The sequence below is a fragment of the Lucilia sericata genome, unplaced genomic scaffold, assembly GCF_015586225.1.
Source record: "Lucilia sericata isolate MDLA Ls3-8-SP2 unplaced genomic scaffold, ASM1558622v1 Contig000235F_arrow, whole genome shotgun sequence".
Taxonomy (NCBI): Eukaryota; Metazoa; Arthropoda; class Insecta; order Diptera; family Calliphoridae; genus Lucilia; species Lucilia sericata.
The window spans coordinates 320,001-341,244 of record NW_023994262.1 but is presented as its reverse complement, the minus strand read 5'-3'; the positions used below and the strand labels follow the sequence as shown (position 1 = coordinate 341,244).

At 28.9% G+C, this 21,244-nt stretch overlaps 1 protein-coding gene across 1 annotated transcript in view; it reads right to left on the bottom strand.

Moving 5' to 3' along the window:
- The window catches only part of LOC119602502, a 35,609-nt gene that overhangs the window by 13,897 nt on the left and 468 nt on the right, over positions 1-21,244 (bottom strand). Inside the window, exons 1-2 of the mRNA XM_037954067.1 lie at positions 19,725-21,244; positions 1,658-1,761 (exon numbers count right to left, since the gene is read on the bottom strand). The exon at positions 19,725-21,244 is cut by the window's right edge and continues 468 nt beyond it. Coding sequence (XP_037809995.1) covers positions 1,658-1,759 — 102 coding nt within the window. The 5' untranslated portion in view covers positions 1,760-1,761; positions 19,725-21,244. The remainder of the gene's footprint in view (positions 1-1,657; positions 1,762-19,724) is intronic.

Genomic DNA, 21,244 nt, shown 5'->3' with positions numbered 1-21,244 from the left:
CATAGACTAGACATAGACTAGAATAGACTAGACATAGACTAGACATAGACTAGACATAGACCTAGACATAGACTAGACATAGACTAGACATAGACTAGACATAGACTAGACATAGACTAGACATAGACTAGACATAGACTAGACATAGACTAGACATAGACTAGACATAGACTAGACATAGACTAGACATAGACTAGACATAGACTAGACATAGACTAGACATAGACTAGACATAGACTAGACATAGACTAGACATAGACTAGACATAGACTAGACATAGACTAGACATAGACTAGACATAGACTAGAATAGACTAGACATAGACTAGACATAGACTAGACATAGACTAGACATAGACTAGGACATAGACTAGACATAGACTAGACATAGGACTAGGACATAGACTAGACATAGACTAGACATAGGACTAGACATAGACTAGACATAGACTAGACATAGACTAGACATAGACTAGACATAGACTAGACATAGACCTAGACATAGACTAGACATAGACTAGACATAGACTAGAACATAGACTAGACAGACTAGACATAGACTAGCACATAAGACTAGACATAGGACTAGACATAAGACTAGACATAGACTAGACATAGACTAGACATAGACTAGACATAGACTAGACATAGACTAGACTATAGACTAGACATTAGACATAGACACTAGACATAGGACTGACATAGACTAAGACATAGACTAGACCTAGACTAGACTAGACATAGACTAGGCCATAGCCTAGACCACTAGACTAGACATAGACTAGACATAGACTAGACATAGACTAGACATAGACTAGACATAGACTAGACCATAGACTAGACAGTAGACTAATAGACATAGACTAGACATAGACTAGACATAGAGCTTAGACATAGCCTAGACCATAGACTAGACATAGACTAGACATAACTAGGACATAGACTAGACATAGACTAGACATAGACTAGACATAGACCTAGACATAGACTAGACATATACTAGACCTAGACTAGAATCGGACTAGACATAGACTAGACATAGACTAGACATAGGAGCTAGACATAGACTAGACATAGGCTCGACATAGACTAGACATAGACTAGACATAGACTAGACATAGGACTAGCATAGGACTATAAGACTAGACATAGGACTAGACATTAGACTAGACATCGACTAGACTAGACATAGACTAGACATAGACTAGACATAGACTAGACATAGACTAGACATAGACTAGACATAGACTAGACATAGACTAGACATAGACTAGACATAGACTAGACATAGACTAGACATAGACTAGACATAGAAGACATAGACTAGACATAGACTAGACATAGACTAGACATAGACTAGACATAGACTAGACATAGACTAGACATAGACTAGACATAGACTAGACATAGACTAGACATAGACTAGACATAGACTAGACATAGACTAGACATAGACTAGACATAGACTAGACATAGACTAGACATAGACTAGACATAGACTAGAATAGACTAGACATAGACTAGCATAGACTAGACATAGACTAGACATAGACTAGACATAGACTAGACATAGACTAGACATAGACTAGATATAGACTAGATATAGACTAGACATAGACGTAAACTAAATGCATAAAACCGCTTAATTAATCACTTACCTTTAGTGATTCCGGAAAAAAACGTTCTAAATAATCCAATATTTCGGGAAGCTCAGATTCTTGCACCAAACGGAAGTGTCTGCCTTCAGGAATGATTTCCATTTCTAAAAGAAGATTTAAAAGAAAAACATTTACATTAAAATTACTTTCATCACATACTTAAAAACATGACGAAAAAAAACATTGTAAAAGTTCTCCTCTAATAAGATGTAAATGCTTTAAAAGTATTTCCGCTTAAACAGGATTTACACTGTTTTTTTTTTAAGGCAACATTTTTTTTATATTCATTTCATAATGGTCCTCTTTCAAGGCCATTGCAGTGGTAATGAATGCAGCGAAAGAAATAAAAAAAACTCATATAAAATTAAAACACAAAAAAATAAAAATAGTCCTTTAGAAGATTTCAGAAAAAAAATCAATGCTATTGTTATAAATTTCAACTCTGTATCATCTAAATGAAATCTACTGCGTTTAACAACAATGCTCTTGAAATGCCTTAAACGGCAACGACAACAACAATATTGTTAGTGTTGCTGACGATGATGATGCCGTTGCTGCTGCTGCTATTGCTGTTGATGATGGCCTGATGGTGATAGTGATGAAATATGGATGACTGCTTGAAAGAATGACTGACTGAATGAGAGTGATTGACTGACTGACTAACTGTATAAAATACAAAGTGTAATGTATGTAAACACTTTATGTAATGTATGTATATTATATTTTCAATGCGTAATGAATGAACGAATGAATTGTTGAAAGTTGTTATATTTACAAACAAAATAATAAAAAAAATGTACTTTGCAACTTTATTCGTTATTCCTTTGTGTATAATAGTTTACTGGAAATATATACATTAGACCGTTTCAGTTGTTTCCTATTCAGCTTACGTACGATCCTCTATGAATCCAAATTATTTTGAGAATTACAATTTTCTGTGAGTCAGCCTAATATTTATATACATATATATTTTACACTGTTTTTTTTTTTTTAATTTTGTTGTTTAATTTAAATATTATCTTTTTAGCTTTAACCTTGTGCAAATATCCATAGGCATTTTGGAATGAAAAATCTGTTTTTAATTGGTTTGTCTGAATGTCAATTTTAGTTGTTTGTTGGTAGTTGTTTAACCCTGGGTATACCTTTTGGACTCTACATTACTATACCCAAAAATAATGTTTTAACGCTCAGTTCTTTTCTTTGTAAATATAAGAATAAACTTTTAATCACTAGTTTTCTTGGGATTTTTAGTTTTTCAGATTTTTCTACCAAAAATTCTTGATTCATTCTTTAATCGATTCCATTTACTTAAAAATCTGTTCTTTTTATACAAAATCTTTGCAAATCGCTATATTTTTCTTGTACATAACTTGCAATAGTTTTTTTTTATAGCGTTTAAGTAAATATTTTTATGATAAATCGAGTAGTATTTAAGCAAGACTGCAGTGGAAATATACTTTGTGTGTTTCTAATGCAGATCACTTATTAATTGACGCTGTAAATGGAACTTTGTTTTAATTAAAACTACAACTATTTTCTAAACTATTAATATAAATAAAATATGTGCATAGATTTAACCCATTTTAGAACAAGTCTACATTAAGCTCTTCAGGGACGAAACAAAAATTGTGCAGATAATAGAATTTGCTCGTTAGTTAGTTATTAGTTAGTTAGTTAGTTAGTTAGTTAGTTAGTTAGTTAGTTAGTTAGTTAGTAGTTAGTAGTTAGTTAGTTAGTTAGTTAGTTAGTTAGTTAGTTAGTTAGTTAGTTAGTTAGTTAGTTAGTTAGTAGTTAGTTAGTTAGAGTTAGTAGTTAGTTAGTTAGTTAGTTAGTTAGTTAGTTAGTAGTAGTTAGTAGTTAGTTAGTTAGTTAGTTAGTTAGTTAGTTAGTAGTTAGTTAGTTAGTTAGTTAGTTAGTTAGTTAGTTAGTTAGTAGTTAGTTAGTTAGTTAGTTAGTTAGTTAGTAGTTAGTTAGTTAGTAGTTAGTTAGTTAGTTAGTTAGTTAGTTAGTTAGTTAGTTAGTTAGTGTTAGTTAGTTAGTTAGTTAGTTAGTTAGTTAGTTAGTTAGTTAGTTAGTAGTTAGTAGTAGTAGTTAGTTAGTTAGTTAGTTAGTTAGTAGTAGTTAGTTAGTTAGTTAGTTAGTTAGTTAGTTAGTTAGTTAGTTAGTTAGTTAGTTAGTTAGTTAGTTAGTTAGTTAGTTAGTTAGTTAGTTAGGTTAGTTAGTTTAGTTAGTTAGTTCGTAGTTTGTTAGTTAGTTAGTTAGTTAGTTAGTTAGTTAGTTAGTTAGTTGTTAGTTAGTTAGTTAGTTAGTTAGTTAGTTAGTTAGTTAGTTAGTTAGTTAGTTAGTTAGTTAGTTAGTTAGTTAGTTGAGTTAGTTAGACTTAGTTAGTTAGTTAGTAGTTTTAGTTAGTTAGTTAAGTTAGTTCAGTTAGTTAGTTAGTTCAGTTAGTTAGTAGTAGTTAGTTAGTTAGTTAGTTAGTCGTTAGGTAGTTAGTTCGTTAGTTAGTCTTATGTTAAGTTAGTTGTTAGTTAGTCGTTACGTTAGTTAGTTAGTAGTTAGTTAGTTAGTTCGTTAGTTAGTTTAGTTAGGTTAGTTAGTTAGTTAGTTAGTTAGTTAGTTAGTTAGTTAGTTAGTTAGTTAGTTAGTTAGTTAGTTAGTTAGTTAGTTAGTTAGTTAGTAGTTAGTTAGTTAGTTAGTTAGTTAGTTAGTTAGTTAGTTAGTTAGTTAGTTAGTTAGTTAGTTAGTTAGTTAGTTAGTTAGTTAGTTAGTAGTTAGTTAGTTAGTTAGTAGTTAGTTAGTTAGTTAGTTAGTTAGTTAGTTAGTTAGTTAGTTAGTTAGTTAGTTAGTTAGTTAGTTAGTTAGTTAGTTAGTTAGTTAGTTAGTTAGTTAGTTAGTTAGTTAGTTAGTTAGTTAGTTAGTTAGTTAGTTAGTTAGTTAGTTAGTTAGTTAGTTAGTTAGTTAGTTAGTTAGTTAGTAGTTAGTAGTTAGTTAGTTAGTTAGTTAGTTAGTTAGTTAGTTAGTTAGTTAGTTAGTTAGTTAGTTAGTTAGTTAGTTAGTTAGTAGTTAGTTAGTTAGTTAGTTAGTTAGTTAGTTAGTTAGTTAGTTAGTTAGTTAGTTAGTTAGTAGTTAGTTAGTTAGTTAGTTAGTTAGTCGAACTTTTTCGGAAAGGAAATATAGTAACATGGAAATTGTTGGAAAAAACTTTAAATAGATTTTCCGACTTTTCTCGATTTTTCGACTTTTTTCAATTTATTGACCTTTTGCGACTTTTCCTGACTTTTTTTCGGCTTTTTTCTTACAAAATAGTCGACTTATCGACTTTGTTAGGACAAAAAATTCGACTTCGACTTTTTCTACAAAATGTCGTTTCTTCTATTATTTTAAAGTCAATTTACATGGGTTAATTGTTGCTTGCTCGCCATATAAAGTTCCTGCAATAAACCTTAATTAACTTTATTAAGTGTTTATGAATAGGGGGTTTATCTCTTCGAATCTACAATTTTACCTTTTTACGAAAAAGGTTCATTTGAAATCCGTAATGAATTACTAAGTAAGTTAAATAAACCATGTGTACTTAATAAAATATAAGAAGCATAAAATTATTGCGTTAATTCGCCTAATGTCGTAATTGTAATCATTCATTCATTCATTGCCAATGTTTTATGCTATGTTCGCACGAGACAATTATTCCTAGATTACGTTCCCATTCATGATTCAACAAACAATTAAATTTTTTTCATCGTGAGAATGGCTTTAATTTGCAATAGTAATTCAGAGCGCGAATTAACTACTACAACTTCCCGAGAGAACATGACATTACAATTGAAGTAAAAAATAGCGAACCATAAATTAAATGAACAATGAATGTATTTCAAGAGAATTTAAATGATTAAAAGGTTTCTAATTGTAGCATTTAATGTGGCCTTTAACAAGAATCTTAAAAATAGTTAACTTTTATTACGTCTGTCTGTTATATATATTTTTTTTTGTAATCTCATAAGGATCTTTTACATCATCAAGTTTTGCGCAAACAAAAAAGTTTTTTCTCCAAATTAAAAGAAAGAAAAAAGACAATTCAAGGATACATTTATAACTTTTGCACTATACCACTTAATAAGGGATATCACTGTTACTTATAACCAGACTTACACTCCCACAGCTCTCAAAGGAATCATATAACTAGCAAGAGCTATGTACATATAGTATATAATAAACAAACAGAAATGAGACGAGACTCGTCTAACTGTACTTCTTAATATGTATGTGGCTGCTCTTACAAATTTATTGTTGTAGCAACAATATTAACGACAATTTTACGCACCTTTTTAAGGGTGAACTTTTTTTCTTTTACTTGCTCTTTTTTTCCGCCCCCTTAAACAGCAGGTTTTTCTTGGTATATATTTTCTTTTATAAGATTTTTATCAGTTTTTATTACAATTTTACTTGTTTTTACTTCGAACGCACGTTTTGTCAAAATTACGAAAGCAACAGGCGTTGGTAGTGGCAATAGCAAGTTTGACTCGCTCTATAAATATGTATTAGGCCTGGAGCTGAAATGGTGGGCAGTCGTTAAACATAAAATAATCTAATTTACATAAGTATTTACATATATACTACATCAAAAGGTACTAAGAAATTTGTACAAGTCTTTACCATAGTCATTGGAATGTTTAGTATATTATTTAAAGGAAGGTTATTAAAAAAATTATGGTTAAGGAAGAGTTTTGATTAAAAATACTGATCTATAGTTTGACTATAAACTGGTCTATAATCTTGACTATAGACTAATCTATTGTTTTGACTATAGACTGATCTATAGTCTTGACTATATACTGATCTATAATCATGACTATAGTTTGATCTATAATCATGACTATAGACTGATCTAAAGTCTTGACTATAAACTAATCTATAGTCTTGACTGTATACAGATCTATCGTCTTGATTATATACTGTAGATTGATCTATAGTATTGACAATAGATGAGTCTTGACTGTAGAATTAGCTATTGTCTCGACTATGGACTGATATAGTGTCTTGATTATGAACTGATAAAAAGTCCTGACAATAGTCTTGACTTTAGTCTGATCTTTAGTCTCCACTATAGATTTTGAGGTCTTGTGTAGGGATTATAAACTGATCTACAGTCTTGACTATAGACTGATCTACAGTCTTGACTATAGACTGATCTATAGTCTTGACTATAAACTGATCTATAGTCTTGACTATAGACTGATCTATAGTCTTGACTATAGACTGATCTATATTCTTGACTATAGACTGATCTATAGTCTTGAATAGAGACTGATCTATAGTATTGACTATATACTTTACTATAGACTGATCTATAGTCTATATTCTTGACTATAGACTGATCTATAGTCTTGAATAGAGACTGATCTATAGTATTGACTATATTCTTGACTATAGACTGATCTATAGTCTTTACTATAGACTGATCTATAGTCTTTACTACAGTCTGATCTATAGTCTTTATTATAGACTGATCTATAGTCTTGACTATAGACTGATCTATAGTCTTGACTATAGACTGATCTATGGTCTTGACTATAGACTGATCTATAGTCTTGTCTATAGACTGATCTATAGTCTTGACTATAGACTGATCTATAGTCTTGACTATAGACTGATCTATAGTCTTGACTATAGACTGATCTATAGTCTTGACTATAGACTGATCTATAGTCTTGACTATAGACTGATCTATAGTCTTGACTATAGACTGATCTATAGTCTTGACTATAGACTGATCTATAGTCTTGACTATAGACTGATATATAGTCTTGACTATAGACTGATCTATAGTCTTGACTATAGACTGATCTATAGTCTTGACTATAGACTGATCTATAGTCTTGACTATAGACTGATCTATAGTCTTGACTATAGACTGATCTATAGTCTTGACTATAGACTGATCTATAGTCTTGACTATAGACTGATCTATAGTCTTGACTATAGACTGATCTATAATCTTGACTATAGACTAATCTATTGTTTTGACTATAGACTGATCTATAGTCTTGACTATATACTGATCTATAATCATGACTATAGTTTGATCTATAATCATGACTATAGACTGATCTAAAGTCTTGACTATAAACTAATCTATAGTCTTGACTGTATACAGATCTATCGTCTTGATTATATACTGATTTATAGTCTTGAATATAGACTGATCTATATAGTCTTGAATATAGACTGGTCTATAGTCTTGTTCTATATACTAATGTATTGTCTTGACTATAAATAAACTGATCTATTCTTATCTAAAGACTGATCTATAGTCTTACATATAGACTGATCTTCTAGTTTTGATATATTGATCTACATTTTGTCTTTGGACTAACCTGTAGTCATGACTATGGACTAAATATTTTTTTTGACTACATATTGACATCTTGTCTTTATTATAATGTTGACCTATGACTTGACTATAAACTGAATTATCGTCCTGACCGCAGACTGACTGATTTATAGTCTTTAATTAAATAATTAAAATTTAATAAAAAAGTTTTGTAAAATTCTTTATGCTCATAGTTACCCTCGTATTTATTTTAATTATTTTTTATGTACGTTTTTCTTTGCTTTAATTTCGCACACGAATCACTACTGACTGACACATACACTCAAACACAACGAGAACGATATCAAATTGCCTCATTAATCTATTTTCGGAATAAAATTTAGGAGAAGTTTGTTATTTACTAAAAGTATAGATAAAGTCATTAAAACGTTGTTTTTACTAAGGTTATAATTAAGTACACTTAACCTTAAAATTTTACAGTTTTTGAAAGAAAAATATTAAAAGATGTTGAAAGTAATGTTAAAATTGTGATTAATAATTGCTTTACTTCCATTAGAAGGCTATTTAGAGATTTCATTAGGAAAGTAACAGAGTTTTATAAACCCTCAATATGAAATTTGCATAAGATGGGACGAAATACTTTAAAGTTCAAAGAGCAATTAGAGTTTCTGGCCATTCGTAGGAATAAATCAGAATATCGTCTGAACCTTAATTCCATATCTCAATGTGGGAGAACTAAGGTCATATTTCGGACAATGTTTATTGAAATCAATAGGTGTAGTAGTTGTTTACTTTAACGATTACGAACAAATACCAGTTCAAAGGGACTTAAGAAAGTAGTTTCAAGTAGGATAAGGGGAAGGACAATTTGTGGTATTTTTTTAATTGGGGAAGATTTCCACCAAAAGATACTTCCAATGTAACTCAAACTTTTGTCGCTTAATTGCCATGTAAGTACTTAATTTCTCATTCCAATTGGAATAAAAAATTCTACATATATGATTAAGTAACAAATTAACATTTGTAAAGCTTCACTAGTTTCTATAAAATACAAATAAGTACATACAAACATATGTACAAATATTATTTACATATGTATGTATTCATTTAATGTAAATTATACTATTTACTACAAAATATACAAATTAATTGAATACAGGAAAACTAAACTAGTAATTAATTCATTTATTGTTTAGGCTTCCGTATTGGGTGGTTTGTTTTTTGACAAATTAGTTGTGACCCACATTTAACTAGTATATAATATGTTTATTAAGTCTATTAGGACATCTACAAATTACTCTATTATGAAGTACTTTTGTAGATAATATCTTCTTTTGAATTAGTTTTCTAAGACAACAAATAAATAGTCAATTTTTGAAGTCTGCTATTACCAATCACCCAAAAATTATCAAAAATTGTTGGTTATAGTTGTATTAGAGGCTAAGTGTAATCGTGGATCGATTTCAACAATTTTCAATAGTCCTTGGAACAATTTCATCAAATTATCTTGAAAATTGCTTTAAGGTGGGTGTAGAAAATCAGCACAAACGCCTAACTATAGTGGTGTAGAATATAAATATATGATTATATAAGTGAGTGGATAAAACTAGTTATAAAATAAAGGGAAACTTCGAGACATTAGAAGTTCTCGAGATTATTATTTTTTTGTAAGACTACGCCTATTAAAACGCCTATTTGTACAACAACTACGAAACTCATAGATCAATCTACAGTCTCGACTATAGATTGATCTATGGTATCGTGTATGTATGTATTATAAACAGATACATTTGGTCAATGACCTATCCAGATGATTTTATTCTTGACTGATCTATAATCTTGACAATAGACTAATCCATACTCTTGACCATAGACTGATCTACAGTCTTGACTATAGACTGATCTACAGTCCTGACTATAGACTAATCTATAGTCTTGACTATAGGCTGATCTATAGTCTTGACTATAGACTTATCTATAGTTAGACTATAGACTGATCTATAGTCTTGACTATAGACTGATCTATAGTCTTTACTATAGACTGATCTATAGGCTTCACTATAGACTGATCTATAGTCTTGACTATAGACTGATCTATAGTCTTGATTATAAACTGATCTATAGTCTTAACCATTGACTGATCTATAGTCTTGACTATAGACTGATCTGTAGTGTTGACTATAGACTGATCTATAGTCTTGATTATAAACTGATCTATAGTGTTAACCATTGACTGATCTGTAGTGTTGACTATAGACTGATCTAAAGTCTTTGCTATAGACTGATCTATAGTCTTGACTATAGACTAATCTATTGTTTTGACTATAGACTGATCTATAGCATTGACTATAGACTGATCTATAGACTTGGCTATACACTGATCTATAGTATTGACTACAGACTGATCTATACTCTTGACTACAGACTGATCTATACTCTTGACTATAGACTGATCTATACTCTTTACTATAGACGGATCTATAGTCTTGACTATAGAAAGATCTATAGTCATGATTATAGACTGATCTATAGTCTTGACTATGAACTGATATATAGTCTTGACTATAGACTGATATATAGTCTTGACTATAGACTGATCTATAGTCTTGACTATAGACTGATCTATAGTCTTGACTATAGACTGATCTATAGTCTTCGCTATAGACTGATCTGTTGTCTGGACTATAGACTGATGTAAACTCTGCACTATAGACTTATATATAGTCTTGACTATAGACTGATCTTATAGTCTTGACTTTAGACTGGAACTCATAAAATTATCTTGTGCAAAGTTTTAAAAACTTTCAATTTACTTATTAGAAATAAATAATTACTAATTATTAATTAGTTTAATAAAATATTTCCCTTAACAAACTATTTAAAACTTTTAAAAAATTGTAAATATTACCAACACCACAATATGTCATCAAGTAATTTGGATAATCTACAATTTCAAAAACAATTATTCACACTATTGAGAATATTATCAAACAATAAATAAAGCAATATATAATAATAAATGACATTTCTTTTTGGCCCGGAAATCATTGCTAAGTACAATAACAAATATATTATATTTTGTATTAAAAACGGAAATAAAACACAAAACTCTACATAATTCTAAGGAATAAATAAATATGTCTGTATTTATGTATGTAGTATATGGTTATAAGAAACAATATTGTGGTCGTTAGAACATTTTACAAGTATTTTATGTGAAAAAAAAACAATTCGTGCTACTTGTGCTATACAATATTAATGGTTTGTTTTGTTACTATGGCTATAAATACCAGTATCTGTGTCAAATTCACTTTTTTGTTTCTTCTCTAGAGTAAAATTTTTTACAACATAAATGTAAAATAGTAAAAAAAGAAATAAAACGAACTAGTTAGTAAATAAATACTAAATTTTCTTAAAACCTTAAGTCAAGTCAAATTCACTTTAGTTAGTCATGGCTGTATAGGAGAAAAATGTTTAAACGGATTTAACTGTACAAGTACCAAAATTTTTATTACAGCTCTCGTTAAGTAATTTTCGTATTAAATTGATCGAAAAATGTACTTGTTTTAAGAATTTTCACGTTTAATTAAAGCTTGAGAATGTCTACACAGAAAAAATAGTTTATAACTGAAATGAATTTTGTAGTGAATAGTATGTATCAAACGTCTTTTCCCAAACTTTTGTCATTCAAAAGAATGAAAAGTTCATAAATAATAAGAAAATTTCATAAATAATAAAAATAAATAGTAAGAAATTTCATAAATAATATGTATTTCATAAATTTTACTTATTTTCTTTAATATTTTATTAAAAAATTGCCATAAATATCCATTTTAAGTTGGAAAGCTAAATCTAAGAATATATAATCGGTCCTAGGCGACCATTTGATACCCTACAGCAGTGGATTATTTTTGTTGTTGTTTACCTTAATTCCGAAATATTTTAACAGTTTTCTGACAAAAATGTAATTTTCTAAAAAATGGGTTATATGGGGGCAAGGGTAAATATGGGCATATCCTTATAAATTGTGGTAGAGGGATTTAAATTGATTTATATAGAATATCATTGCGATACTAGTGTTTACAAGTGAGGTAAAATACAAATTATATTATACATAAAAAATTAATAATTAAAATTTACGCCGAACACATTATATTAACCATATTATGTTTAATATGTAACCATAATATGGTTAATTGAAACCATGTGATTACTTGAAACCATAATATGGATACTTGAAACAATAATGTGATTATGTAAAACAATAATATGATTACTTGAAACCATTATATGATTACATGAAACTATAATATGATTATTTGAAACCACAATATGATTATTTTAGACAATACATATAATGATAATGTTCCTATTGGGTCATAATATGATTTTACAGCATCACATCATGATTAATAAAACAACATTATGATGAAATATTAGGACTATATTTAATCATAATATGATATTTTTTTATACTAACAATGATTATAATAGGATATTTTTTGATACTAATAATGGTCATAATATGTTTTAACTTTAACCATAATTCCAACCATAATATGCTGCTCTTAGATTATGGTTACCGAACTATATTTTTTCTCTGCGTGAGGATGAAATTATAAAAGATGAGATAGTTATATATAATGAATTATGGAAACTTGTTGTAAATGTTGCTGATGATGTAGAGTTGCCTATAAAAGGCAAATTACAGTTGGACTCTATAGCTGTGGTAAATGTCTTCTATTCATGCAAGAAATCCTTCAAAAAGAGAGAGGATCGTTAAGATTACATGGTGTACTGAATGTACGAAGCAGTTATAACATTAATTCTTTCCTAGTGTTCACTATTTGAGGTTTACTACCCAGCAAAAACTTATATTGAAATGTAAAATGCGTTAAATGCTAAAATTTACTTAAACAATAGCTTTTAAGTTCATATTTTTAAAACGGTGACGACATTGAAGGCAAGTAATTAACACGCTTACAAGTAGGGAGTTAGGTAATTTCTTACTATAAAGCGTTAAGTAAGTAGTTTTGTTTTTGATTAAAAAAAAACCGCATCTACTATTAGTTTTTACAAAAAAGTTTAGTTTTTTTCGTTTTTATAAAAAACAAAATGTCCAAAGTAAGTGCTTACATATAATATTTTTTGTCAGTGATTACTAGACTCCTCCTAAGTAATGCAGACGATGTAGTTGTTATTGAAAACTAAGTCGTTGAGAAATAAGTATGACTGACTCATTACCATGTTGAAGTGATATATCTAAGTAGACCTATAAAAATGATTCAGGAATCAGTAATTTGTTTCTCTTTACAACTAAGGCCGGGTATTCGCAATAATGTTGTAAGAACAGTTACTATGATTGCAAATATTTTACAATAGCACAAGCCAATATAAATTAAAAAAGCGTTGAAATACCGAGAGCAAATTATACTTTCTAAAGGATTGAATTGAGATTGAATGTGATTTCCATAATCTCAGGTTTTTGAGATATCGTATCCCAAAAAGGTTTCTGGTCATTTTTGAGTTGTTGAGCTCAAAGACAACATTATTTATACAATTGTTTACATCATCTGAAAGTCCCAACTCTTTTATATCTCTTTTATATCTAAAAACTACTATAAATTGGACTTTCTAAATAGAATAACCAATTTTACAAATAAATCCTTGCTACGTTGATAAGTTTTTCCAATGATATAGCTTTGACAACGACAAATATTTTTCAAATAACTTGTTTCAAAATCATGTTGCAATTCTGCATAACAACAGTATCAAAAAAATCAATATATTTACATATGTAAGTATGTAAGTTTTATATCTAACAGAACAAGTAATAGTTGGTTTACTTAAACATGTTTAATGTGGCAATAAGTACATTTTATCAAAAAAAAAAAAAAAAAAAAAAAAAAAAAAAAAAAATAAAACAAGTAAATTCACATCAAAATGACCCTACGGCTACAGGGACATTTACAAATCTTAGTTCATTATTATCTGTACAAAAATTATTAATTAAAATTAACTTTGATCTTGATTTTTTTTACTTTTAATTTTTTCTACATAAGTACTTTTGTAAACAATGGACCTTCTAATAATACCCTTTTTTATTATTATTATTATTCAAAATATTTATTGTAATTTTACTGCCTAGTAACATTTTATAAGACTGAGAGAGAGTCATTTCAAGGCTGACTGAGAAAGTATGAATCATTTATAGTAAAAAAATATGTAGAAAACTATTCTACACATTATAATATCACATCATCATGCAACCAACACCGTAAATGAAATAAATAAAATAGTATTTATTAGTCTTAAGATATGAAATAATTCCAAATAATAATGGTATTTATAAGCTTAAAAGTTATTGTTAAAAATAAGTTGGATTTAAAGAGAAAATTTTAATATCTGTCTGTTCAAATTTTGTAAGAATAGAGAGAGAGAGAGAGAGAAACACTATAAGGTGTGACAGTAACTCTTATATCTTTAGCAAATTGGATTAAAAATGAATATATGTTGTTATCAAAGAAGTAGACAGACAGACTATACCAGAAAAAACATGGTACTTACTCAATAACTTAAATATTTTTTAATGACTACTACATATCTGCCGCATTACTTATAAGGACTCTAGTAATGACTTACAAATAATATGATACGTAAGTACTTACTTTTAAGCATTGACATTTTGTTCTTTACTTTGTGCATAAAAATATTATTTCTTTGTGTTTATATCACACAAACAAAACTACTTATTTAGTAACTACTTTCTTAACTCCCTATTGGTAAGCGAGGTAAGTACTTGCCTCTAATGTCATTACCGTGTTAAAATAATGACTTCAAATGCTATTGTGTAAGCGTTATAACCCCTTTACTTTTCAATGTAAGTTTTTGCTGGGATTTTACAGTTTTTTTTTTAAATTCATAATTATTTACAATGTTTTAATATTTTTCTAAATCAAAATATTTATAAAAATAAACATTTCATATACTAAATGGTCGATTTAACTTTGCAGTTGTGCCTTTAAGCAAACAACTGTACAAAGATTATGGGTTTTTTAGAATATTTTTTAAATTAACATAATTTTGATTTATCATTAAAAAATCTGATTTTTTATTAAAAATTTTAAAATTCGTTTTTATACTGAAATATTAATTTTTTTTTCTAAAAATTCGATTTTTCCGGAAAACCTGGGTTTTTACTAAAAATACAACTCTGCATGTCGGAGTGTGTTTGAAAAAATCAAAAAAATTCCAGTTGAAAAATGAAAAAGTACCAGAAAGTCCTCTTTTATAGATTTTCATTCAATCAGGATGCTGCCTGATTCAAAAAGTACCAGTTGATAAACGAAAAAATACTAAAAAATACACTCCTATAGATTTTTATTCCATCAGGAAACTATATGTATAATTTTATGACTAATTCTAGGTTCAATATATCAGAAAATCAAAAAAGTACCATTTGAATGACGAAAAAGTACCAGAAACATCCCTTTTACATTATTTTGCGTTTCTAAATTCAATATATAAAAAATTTAAAAAGTACCTTTTGAAGAACGAAAAGGTACCAAAAAGCCCCTCTTATAAGTTCTGATTTATTCCGGGCTGTACAAACTTAAGTACATTTTTCTAGATTCAATATTATAGAAAATTCAAAAGTGACAGTTAAAGAAATAATAGTCATTGGTACCAGAGATACAATGTTACATGTCAGGTAGATTTATTGTAGATTCAGATATTGCACATATCTCAGATATGCACCTTCTCACAATGTTGAAGGGTATAAAAATCACTACTTTTGTCCAATATAATCCAAGACGTCCAGAGGGAACACCAACATGTCAGCGAACATCAAGTTACTTGATGAAGTAGCACCGAATACGGGTCTAAAGATCAATAAGGGGCAAGCGAAGTCTGTAATCAAATATTTCTTATTGATGACTCATCGAAGATATAAACAGTTTCTGCTAACCGGGAAGCATTACAGACAATAATAACTGATATCGTACATATCTGAGTCTATTGATAAGTATGTTGCCTAGCCTATGGACTAGTATACTGACCAACCTATGATCTATTTATTAGTTAATTTACTACCTAGTGTATTACCCAGTTTATTGACTAGCCAATGGATTAGTATATTGACAAATTTATGAACTATTATATGGCCTAGTCTAGGCTAGGGACTCATTATTTGGCTGATCTATTGACTACCCTATGAACTAATCTATTGACTCTCGAATGGACTAAAAAACCTATAGTATGGACTAGTCGATTTATTAGTCGACTAACTAGTCTATGAATTGATTTTCATACTAGTCCATGGACTAGTCTAGACATTTATTTATGGACTAGTTTATAGACAAGTCTATAGATTAATCGAAGCACTACTATGAATCTAGAAATCATTATGAGTAGATCCATTAACCCGATGCGTAATAAATAGCATATGCAGCTTCTTCAATCAGCCGAATCAAGGCCTAAGCTGAATGTTCATGAAGCCAACATAATACTTTGTAATGAATTGTGTTAAAAGTGGTACTTCTATTATGAGCTACTGAAATTGGGGCCAGCTAATCGCAGGAATTCGTTATAGGAATGACATTGAATGATTTGAAGCAAGCATTGTTCGAAAAGCGAAAACGGTCAAATGTGATTCCCTACGATCTGCTACATTTTGCTGAAAATGTTCTGTACTTTGAAATCAAGTACGAAGCGAGCTCAAATCAAGCTCATTGTGGTATTAAATTAATCTTTTAAAGTTTTTAACTCCAACAATCTCAAATTAAGTATGTATTTGAGCATAAATCAAACCGAAAGAAAGATCACTTTGTACCTAAAAAGGCACTTTGTACCTTCTAAAACCGATCCCGATTGATTCGAGTACGGATTTCACTATTCTTTTTTTGTGTATGTAGCTCGTTTTAATCATAACCAAATCCTTATCAAATAAACTGTAAAATTTACTTTAAAACATTTTCATACACATCTTTTAATTAATAAATGCACACATTTTTTCGTTACCTATTTACATATGGTTGTATATAAAATTTTTCGCCGTTTTATTTTTCATTCTATGATGATAATGACACTAATTTATAAAAACAGTTTGGTTGTTATTTTTTTCGTTATGAAAATGTGCCATAAAGATTGAATACCAACTACAAAACTAAAATAATAATAAAAAAAATTTTATTGTGCGAATAAGAAAGATATGAATAGATTTTTGTGAACAAATATTCAAAATTGACATGCACATGTGCATTTGGGAGGGTAAATAAACAAATTAGAAAAAATAAAACAATATTAGAAAGAAAGGGATTTTCTTTTTCAAAAAATTATAATATTAAATATTTTAATAGCGCCAATGAAAACTAAATAATAATGGAATGCGTTATTTAACAAAAATGTTAACACCTGATTTCAGAAAAATTTCAGCAAAATGAACAGAAGTCCGGTCTGATTGACTCGAACATTAATTGCACTTTCGAAAACCCGTATTTCCTTCAAAAGTCGAATTTAAAGGAACTAATAACTAACTAGTTAGTTAGTTATTGTGGCCTCCGGTAGTTTAGTGGTTAATGTTCTAGTCTGGTAGACCGGAGGTGGTGTGTTCGATTCCCTCCTGAGGGACTGGTTAAGGGGCGCACTACAGGCCCTATATAGGCCTATTTGTATTTCTTCGGATTTGATGTATAATATTCTCCTTTGGAACTAAATATTGGTTAGTTAGTTAGTTAGTCAGTCAGTCAGTCAGTTAGTTATTTAGTTAGTTATCTAGCTAGCTAGCTAGCTAGTTAGTTAGTTAGTTAGTTAGTTAGTTAGTTAGTTAGTTAGTTAGTTAGTTAGTTAGTTAGTTAGTTAGTTAGTTAGTTAGTTAGTTAGTTAGTTAGTTAGTTAGTTAGTTAGTTAGTTAGTTAGTTAGTTAGTTAGTTAGTTAGTTAGTTAGTTAGTAGTTAGTTAGTTAGTTAGTTAGTTAGTTAGTTAGTTAGTTAGTTAGTTAGTTAGTTAGTTAGTTAGTTAGTTAGTTAGTTAGTTAGTTAGTTAGTTAGTTAGTTAGTTAGTTAGTTAGTTAGTTAGTTAGTTAGTTAGTTAGTTAGTTAGTTAGTTAGTTAGTTAGTTAGTTAGTTAGTTAGTTAGTTAGTTAGTTAGTTAGTTAGTTAGTTAGTTAGTTAGTTAGTTAGTTAGTTAGTTAGTTAGTTAGTTAGTAGTTAGTTAGTTAGTTAGTTAGTTAGTTAGTTAGTTAGTTAGTTAGTTAGTTAGTTAGTTAGTTAGTTAGTTAGTTAGTTAGTTAGTTAGTTAGTTAGTTAGTTAGTTAGTTAGTTAGTTAGTTAGTTAGTTAGTTAGTTAGTTAGAGAATATATATAGAACCTGTTGTTAGTTAAAGGGAATCTGGATCGAACTCACAACCTCTGGTCTACCAGACCAGAACACTAACCTACCGGAAGCCACCCTCAAATGTATGTTTTGACGTTTTTTTCTCTACCGATTGTTCTTCAGGTCATTAAAGGGGCCAGATCAAAAATCGCGATTAATCATAGATCAATGTTTAATTAATACCAGTCTATTTCATACTAAGTAACATAATTATAAGTTATTCTCGAGGAGATATTTAAACATATTATTCAGAAGTTCGGAAGTTATTTAGATCATTACCTGGAACGTACTTTAGAGCAAATTAAAGGACAGCGTGCGGGCCAAGATCAGAAAATATATGATTTATTGTAATTTATTCATCCTTCACCAATCAATGCAATCATTACTCAGCTACACTGGAGAGGGTATGTGCTGATGTATACAAAGCATTGTAATATTGATCCTGAACCCAATAAAATTTTGTAAGATCAGTGAAAACTATTGGGAAAATAGTGGTTGGGATGTTTTACTTCATCATTTTATTGGACCAAGTCTTGATTATTACAGAGCGTTCTCATTAATATACGTTTTGGTTCAGGGCAGTTTATTGTTTTGATTCATTCTTGGCTTTAAAATATGATCAGTTTTTTTACAATGCCTTAGAGGTGGGTAATTCCTGGTACCTGAGTTTTCTCAAAAGTATTAAATTAAGCATGTATGTAGATCCTGACGTAAAGGAGAACCTATAAAAAGGAAGTTTTTTGTACTTTTTCGTTCTTCAAAAGGTACTTTTTGAATTTTCTATAATGTTGAACATAGAAACATAAAATTAATCATTCAGAGTCTTGAGTGATTGATGAGCTGTAGGTACTTTTTCGTTCATCAGCTGGTACTTTTCAGACATCCAATATATCCTGGTGGAATGAATATCTATAAGTGAGCATTTTTTGGTACTTTTTGTTCTTCAACTGGTACTTTTTGAATCTTTTAAAATATTTTTTTGATTGTGTGAATTATTGAACCTAGATACATAAAATCAGATCCTAATGGAATGAAAATTTATTAGACTAAACTTTTTGGTACTTTTTTTCTTCAACTGGTACTTTTTGAAACTTTTTTATTAATAATCCTAGAATTAAATACGGACGCTGCCTGATTGTATGAAAATCTATAAAAGGGAACTTTTTGGTACTTTTTGTTTTCCAACTGGTTATTTAAAAAAAATATACTTTAAATTTCGTCTTTTTTCAAATATTGTTGGCCGTTGTTGCCACCATTCGGCAACCGTTGATTCTTGGGAATAAATAACTAATAATACAAAATTTCTTTATAAAAATATGTAAAAATTGTAATAATTTAAAATATAAAATTTGCAATACTTACAAAATACTTTTTTTTATAAATCCCACGAACGAGAAGAAGATTTAAAAAACTAGTGTTTTAGTTTTTGTTTTAGGAGTTGTAGTTTGGTTATTTTGTTTAAATAATTAAATTAAGTTGTTTTATTATTTTTTTATAATAATTAGTGTAATTTTTATAAAAAGTGCACAAAATTGGTGACAAAAAAAAATAGTAAAATATTTTTTTTTAATTTATTTCTTTAATTTTAAAGGTGCCGTATTAAAAAATATATATTTTTATTTTTTTTAATAATTTAAATCACAGATTTTGAATTTTTTTTTAAAATATAATTTTAAATTTTTAAAAAGATTTTGTTAGTATTTAAAACACGGGTATTGACGGCCTACTAAGCTGGAGATGACGGGAGGCTTTGGTAAATGAGTAAATAAATAGATTTCTTTTATATATTTTTTTTAAGGATAAAACCTTTTTAAGGATTCTTTTCCAAGTTGTTAAGGAAATTATTGTTTTGTTTTCTTTTCAATTTTGTTGAGACAATTTAACAATTTTGTTTATAACTCCCCCCGGAGCACCTCCAATTGGCCTGACCCAAAATTGTTGTACGAGTTAAATGTTATTTTCACTTGTTTTTATTGTTTTGCTGTTGCTGCCGCACTCTTTCGGTCTGCTTGTTGTTCTGCACTATGGGTATGGTGAGTTTAATGGTTTTTTGTTTGTTTATGTGTAAAAGGTGTTGTTGTTCTTGTTCTTATTGCAGTTTTTTATTATTATTATTATTGTTGTAATTGTATTTGCACAACTGTATTTTTGCAATATAAAAGTGTTCTTGTTGTACGTATGTATGTACGTACACGTATGTAGAATTGATTGAAAGTATTTTCGTGTGTGTATGTTTATGAACTTTATTTAAAGTCGCGTGTTTGTTGTTTTTGCTTTATTGGCGTGTATTATAAGGTTTTGTTGTTGTTGTTGTTTTATTATTATGTTTTATTATAAAACTTCATTCAGTTTAGTTCTTTTTTTTTGGCTCTCTGCTGCTGCAATATTATTTTTTTTCTTTTGTTTCTCACATATGTACTTTTTTTCTAGCAAAACATACACACAAACTTCCTTACGTACTTACATACATACAGACATGTACGTATTATACCAACAAACAAACAAGACTGCGTGACTCAGCTTTTGATTTTGACAGCGATGTTAAATGGTCTTTTGGATATTTAATGTCCTTGATTTGGAGTAATATGTAGTAAGTACTTGTTTTTTTTTTTCTCAAATGTCAAGTTTTTTTTTCATACAATTTTCAGTTATTTGCTCGAAATTTTATATTTTTTTATAAAAATTTCTCCAAAAAGCCAAGTTTTTGTTAAAAAGGGCTGTCTGTCTTCCTGGCGGCTGCTTTAGCTGTTAGTTTTGTTGTTGATGCTGAGAAATCAATAAGTTTTTTTTTTATATATATTCTCTGGTCAAAATGGCGTTTGTTACATATGTTTTATAATTTTTTTTTTAATAAAACTTTACAGATTTTAAAATTTTTTTAT